We start from the raw sequence: 6,927 nt of genomic DNA, 5'->3' as shown, positions 1-6,927 counted from the left end.
CCATTTGACCCAGCTATCCCACTCCTTGGCCTATACCCAAAGGACTTAAAATCAGCATACTACAGAGATACAGCCACATCAATGTTCATAGCTGCTCAATTCACAATAGCCAGATTGTGGAACCAACCTAGATGCCCTTCAATTGATGAGTGGATAAAGGAGCTGTGGTATATATATACAATGGAATATTACTCAGCCGTAAAGAATGATAAAATTATGGCATTTGCAGGCAAATGGATGAAATTGGAGAATATCATGCTAAGTGAGATAAGCCAATCTCAAAAAGCCAAAGGAAGAATGATATCGCTCATAAGTGGATGATGACATATAATGGGGGGAGGGAAGGGTTAGTGTTAGGGTTAGAGTTAGGATTAGGGAGGGGGGCATGTATGGAGGAAGGAAGCACTTATAGAGGGAAAAGAAGGGTGGGAGGGGTGGGGGGAAGGGAAAAAATAACAGAATGACTCAAATAACATTACTCTATGTGAATTTATGATTACACAAATGGTATGCCTTTATGCCATGTACAAACAGAGAAACAACATGTATCCCATTTTTTACAATAAAATAAAAAAAAAATAAAGGATATATACTTAAGTTCATGAAAAAGGAAATACATTTACTTGATGACAGATGTGAAGTCAAATGAACCATCATGGAAAAAAAATATGAGAACAAACGTTGAGAAGAAAGAGAAAAGGGTAGAATTTTTCCCAACTGTCTAATTGGTATAAGTTGGCACAACTTGTCATGGATATTGTATGGAAAATAAAGCATCCGCTGAGATAAATGACATAGAATTTGTTAACTATTGCCTATATTTTGTATAACTTCTCTTAAGGCACACATCCTGACATCTATTATGCTAATAAAGTATGTGAAATGTAAAGTGTAATTTGAGAGAAAGTCCTGAGAAAGTACTTTCTGAGCGATTCATTAGTCGAGTAAGAACAAACAAAACAGTTTAAATTTCCTAGAAAAAGACAATTACGTTTGATAGTTTATAGGAAAATCTTCCAGTTTATGCAAGACAATCACTTAATGCTCTGTGTAAATATAATTCATGTACTTTCAAGTGATAAAATTATTATTTCCTGAATTTCAGTACAGAATATTTCAAATAAAAAAAGGCCTATTTAATTGTTTATTCGAAATGTGTCTTACTCTTATCTTTTTCTGTCACAATAACCTGTTGTTTTCCAATTAGAGATTATGGCTCTGTTCCTGAGGCTGGCTTTGAAGTCATGCTCCTCCTGCATCGGCCTCTGGAGCCTTTGAGATTACAGGCTTACACCACTGTAGCTGGCACTATTTAGTTTTTAGAAAAACAAGGAATAAAGAGAATAAATACATATATAACTAGTTACTATAGCTGCATAAACCTTTTAAAAGGTTTTGATCTCAACCCCATAAGGGGAAAATTGAAGATTACATAAAGAGAAAATAAAATTGCTCTGACCCATAAAAGGAGTAAGTGATAAATTCATCTTCATTGTAACAAATTAATGGGGCTGATATTTTATTCTTGATTATTTGTCACATAATATTTATGAAAAAATTTTTCCTTGTTACACCCACGTGACTCTACTCATGAGTTTGATGGATTGGGTCTTGACACATAGATGTTCCTTTAAAAGTATATGGAGAGTCCCAGGGAGTGCAATTAAGCAAGAATCAGCTTGGACACATTCCAGTTGCAGAGCTCCATGATTAATGTATGTTCATGGCATAAACTCTTTAGTGATCTTTGTCCCTGTCAGGGAAAAGTCTCCTCTGTTAGTAATAGTTATGATGTGTTTAAAAGATGGTTTATTATTATTAACGAAGTATTTGAAAAGGCAAAGGAGTACTCTATCTATATTCCAAACATAAGTGGTTACCTTACCAGGACAAGAGGAGAGAGGTTAAAAAGCTGAATGGCATTCATTAAAGTTACCAAAAGAGAAGTCAAAATTTCCAGTTTTTAAAAATGCTAGGTGTGCTATTTCTTGTTGAAGTTATTCATTTGCATTTTTAGTTAATTTTTTTAATATGGAAAATGTTAATTTTTCCATTTTTACCAAGAATTTCCTTTGAATACCACTACAATCACTAATTATTTTTTTCAGTATTTAGTAGACTGCAGAGAAAATGGAAAAAAATGGTTGTGGGATTTTAAATCCCAAAACGACACAGCTTTTTTTCTTCTGTGCACACACTGGATGAAAGAGGGATTAATCACTATTTCTGAGTGAGAGCAAATTTCCTCCTTCATCTGCAGACAAGTTCCAAAGGTAGGATTTTATAGTCAGTAGAAGAAATATGATTTTAAAGTTGTGTAACTGTTTCATAACACAGGACATTGTATCACTTGAGAATGTAAGAAAATGTTGATAACCTTCGGCAGGCAGAAAGTGGCTGTTCAGATGGCATAAGAGAGACATCACAAATATGTTCAAAAAATTGAAAATTTAAATCAGGGACCATCTACATCCTCAACATTGTTGCTTCCATCTGGAAAAGTAGATGATCCAAGGGAAAAGCTGCTTCCTCAGTCAGCATGGAGATTCCATCTCCTCTGATGACCTGAGCCTGGGTCAGACCCTGAGCCTTACTGTGCTAGTGGACACACAGGAAGCTCACTTCCTGTGAACTGCTGACACAATGTAGTGCTCTAGGAACACTTTTGGTCTCCTAAATGGAAGGATTGAACTACCACACACCTTTGTACAATAATCGCCAATACTTACAAATTTGTGATGTCTGTTTCTGGTCTCTGAAATTAGCATCTGCCAAAGACTCAATGTTAGATGTGGCAGGGGACTCCTGCTGTTCACAGGGGTGTAAGGGGATGAAATGAGAGTGATCACATTTGTAATATATTATAAATAGAAAGCCAGGGGGACTGAACAAATATATACATAAGCAACGTAAAAGAAATAAAGGAAGGGAGAAGACTGTCAGAATTTGACTTGAAGGATAAGACAGAAGGAAGTACCTTTTAGTTAGACAAAACCTAGGAAGAAACAGATTTATTGTGAAAAATAATATATTTACTCTTCTAAATATTAAGATGATATCTACTTGAAGATGTCAATGAAATACTTGTAGATACCAGGTTGAAAAGTAGGGGTGTGATAATGTTGAAGATATGTAATTCAGAGTGCTTTAGGAATTTATAGGTTAGGATAATGTGGAAAATTCAATCAAAGTCTCTAGAAGGAGGTTTCAGGTTTGTGGTAAGCTGAGACCGTGCTAACTGCTAGTTTGTCAAGTTATCACATGAAACTATGATGGTTTGATTGTGCCCACCCCATATAATTTATTTGTTGAGATCCTATCTGCAGTAGTACAGGAAACATATTTATTTGGAAATAGGGATTTTGTGAAGGTCATTCAGTAATATATTGTATTAGGATAGGTCCCAATTCCTTATCACTTCTATTCTATTGGAATAGAAAATTTGAATGCAGGGATTTAAGGATACAAACTGGTCATCAGCAAGTCAAGAATGGAGCTAGTTCCTCCCTCACAGTTTTCTGAGGGATCCACCATCACCAAAACCTTCATTTTGATTGTCTGGCAGCAGGACTCTGAGAAGACACATATGTGTCTAAAAGGAGGTAGCTCTAGCAGACAAAGACAGCTTCTGGTTCCAGGAAGTGAGGAGCTGTGCTGCAATAAATGTCTAATATATGAAGCCAGCATTGTGATTGACTAATGGATACATGTTGGGAGAGTTTGGTAGTCATGATAGAAAGAGCCCAGAAGGCTTTGGAGAGATGGTGGGTAGAAACATGAACAATGAGAGGTGATACTGGTGCAAAGAAAGAGGAGAGCAGTGGAGATGGCCTCTGTCTTGGGGAATGGAGACATCACTGTGAGCACAATGTCCCTGGAAACAAGAATGCTAAGATGCTTGGAGGTGACATTTCCAGCAGATGTATGGGCCAAAGAAAGTGGAGGAAGGGCATCATTTTCTAAAGACTCAGCACCACTATTAATACAGTGACTTGTGGTCTCCAGCCTTCCATTTATAATTGATTGCATTCACTCTTCATATGAAAATTATCTTAAGTGAGTCTTCAGTTTTATTCTGTGTCACTTTATACATAGTACATCTTTACAAGGATTTCCCTTTCATCCTCTCTTGTTATTTCATATCTTTAAACTCCTCTAAACTGCAACTTTCTTTGAGAATCTTCCCAAATCTGCACAGGTTTAGAATGGATTTAGAATGCTGTGAATCAATAGCATGGCTTCAAGAAATATATTTATCAACACGTGTCTCATGTCGGTCATTAAATTTTGAACTACATAGCTATATATCAAATCAGTTAGGCCAGGAAAAGTTGTCTTATCTTACTTGGATCCATGTATCTACTGAGGGCAATATGCCACCAGCAGATGCTTCAAACATATATGGCAGATGAATACAAGTGGTTATAATGTTTCTAAGGATTTTTCATTGTTTTACAGGTAAACTGCTTTACTTTCTGAAATTGACATCAATAAGTGAATAGATGGAACACAGGAACAATGAAACTTATTTTGTCCTCTTGGGCCTCACACAAAATCCAAAGGAGCAGAAAGTACTTTTTGTTATATTCTTGCTCTTCTACATTTTGACCATGCTGGGGAACCTGCTCATTGTCATAACTGTAACCTTCAGTAAGACCCTGGGCACTCCAATGTACTTCTTTCTTGCTAATTTATCATTTATAGACATTATTTATTCATCTGTCATTTCCCCCCACTTGATTTCAAACTTGTTCTTAGGAAAAGTTGTAATATCCTTCAAGTTTTGTATGTTTCAGCTCTTTGCAGAACACTTTTTAGGTGGGACAGAGGTCACTCTTCTGTTGGTGATGGCCTTTGACCGCTATGTAGCCATCTGTAAGCCCTTGCATTATTTGGTTATCATGAGGCCATGGGTGTGTGTTGCGCTGCTGGTAGTTTCCTGGGCTGGAGGTTTTGTGCACTCTACATTTCAAATTGGCATTATTTATGGGCTCCCATTCTGTGGCCCCAATGTCATTGACCACTTTACTTGTGACATGTTTCCCTTATTGCAACTTGTCTGTGGTGACACCTATGTCACCGGCCTCTTAGTGATTGCCAATGGGGGGCTGATGTGCTCTATTTTGTTTCTGCTCTTACTCATTTCTTATGTGGTCATTTTTCTCTCTCTGAAAAACTTGAGTCAGGAAGGGAGGCGGAAGGCTCTCTCCACCTGTGGCTCCCACATCACTGTGGTTGTCTTCTTCTTTGTTCCCAGTATTTTCATATATGCCAGACCAGCTAAGACTTTCCCCATTGACAAGTCACTGAGTGTGTTTTATATGGTCATAACCCCCATGCTGAACCCCTTCATCTACACTCTGAGAAACTCAGAGATGACAAATGCTATGAAGAAACTCTGGAAAATAAGCCACATCAGGTAGGAAATCATTGAGTCTCCCACTATGAAGAGAACCATTTCACTGTGAAGTTGTCTCCTTAGGACTATTTATTAGACTTAAAACTGATGCTACTTTGCTAAGGCATTTTTGTTAAGCATAATTAAAGAATAGATTATAGGTTTTGATATTAACATATTTCCCCAGTGTATTGCTCAGTCTTCATTGTCTGGTTTATCAAGGGATCTAGGATGTTTTGGTACACATATGCTAGGAAGTCAATAAAATTATGCAAGCTATTTATGAATAAAAGTTTTATATTATTACAAGTTTGTGTATTTAAGTTTTTTACATTAATTTCTTGTAACTATGTTGTCATTTCTCATTTTATATTTACCTTTTTGTTCATTGTTCTATTGTAGTAAAGTGTTATATGTCTTTTTTATTTGATTTTACTAGCATTACATTTATAATTTTAGGAGGATAGTTTTAGTTTTGAATTAAATTTGGAAAGCATAATAAGTATGGATATTACAATGGAACCCTTGCAAAGGGATAAATTTGAAAAAAGATATATTCTGAGTTCCTCACCAGCATCTCCCAGTCCTGATACAGGTGAAGGCACTGTGTTTCCAAGGTTCTTCAAGTGAAGAAAGCTTATCATTTGTGTGACCTGGTGGACTCAGGGGACATCATGCTAACTGATGTAAGCTGAACACAGAAGACAAATAGTGCATGATGTGATTCATATGTGAACACTAAAGCCTTCACACTCACAGAGGCAGAAAGAAGAATGATGTTTGTCATGGCTGGAGAGTGGTTAATCTGGAGGTGTTGGACCAGGAGGACCAAGTTTCATATAGGAGCTAACTAATTCTGGAGTCAAAAGCATGGTAGCTACTGTTAACTTTGCTGTATTGTATACTGGACTCCTAATAAGAGGGTAGTTGTCAAGTGCCCTACCACAAAAAGATTAAAGAAAACTCTAATCATGTGACCTGATGGACATGCTAATTATAGCTATCATTTCAAAATGTACACATATATCATAATATCACACTGTCCACCCAAAGGCTGTATAATTCCTGTTTGTCAATCTGATATCAGTGAATTGAAAAATTAAAGAAACTCAAGATGATACTTCTATTACCACTAAAATATGATTGTTACTCTGTGTTCTTCTAGTTTTTGCAGTTCTTTTTCCCTATGAGTTCTCTATTCGTAGAGATTCACAGTTGATTATTGTGTTTCAAATCTATTAGATTTTTCATTTCTCTTTGTTTTTATGTCACCAAGTTCATGAAGATCATACTCATTTGGTGCATCCTTTCAAATTCAGGTGTTACTTCTTTATTCTTTCTTGGTTTTCCTGGTATATTCTCTTAGTTTTCATAGTCATAGGCATTTCTTTCGTTTCAAATTCTAACACTGCTAATGGATTTCTCTTGGTGAGCTGGATTGATGGCTACATCCAGGATCATGTGAAATAGTGGTGATGACAGCTGAGATATGTCACAATTTTATTGAAATAATAAAATTAACATGCTCT

At 36.3% G+C, this 6,927-nt stretch overlaps 1 protein-coding gene across 1 annotated transcript; it reads left to right on the top strand.

Annotated features, from left to right (window-relative positions):
* The first annotated feature begins 1,907 nt into the window (after window positions 1-1,907).
* On the top strand, window positions 1,908-6,538 carry LOC306639131 (olfactory receptor 4A47-like). The gene has a single exon (XM_079102551.1). The coding sequence runs from the start codon at window positions 4,503-4,505 to the stop codon at window positions 5,421-5,423; it is 921 nt and encodes a 306-aa protein (XP_078958677.1). The 5' UTR covers window positions 1,908-4,502; the 3' UTR covers window positions 5,424-6,538.
* Window positions 6,539-6,927: the final 389 nt, after the last annotated feature.

This window comes from Sciurus vulgaris (genome assembly GCF_902686455.1).
Source record: "Sciurus vulgaris genome assembly, chromosome: 11".
NCBI classification, from domain to species: domain Eukaryota; kingdom Metazoa; phylum Chordata; class Mammalia; order Rodentia; family Sciuridae; genus Sciurus; species Sciurus vulgaris.
This window is presented reverse-complemented; position numbering and strand designations above follow the sequence as displayed.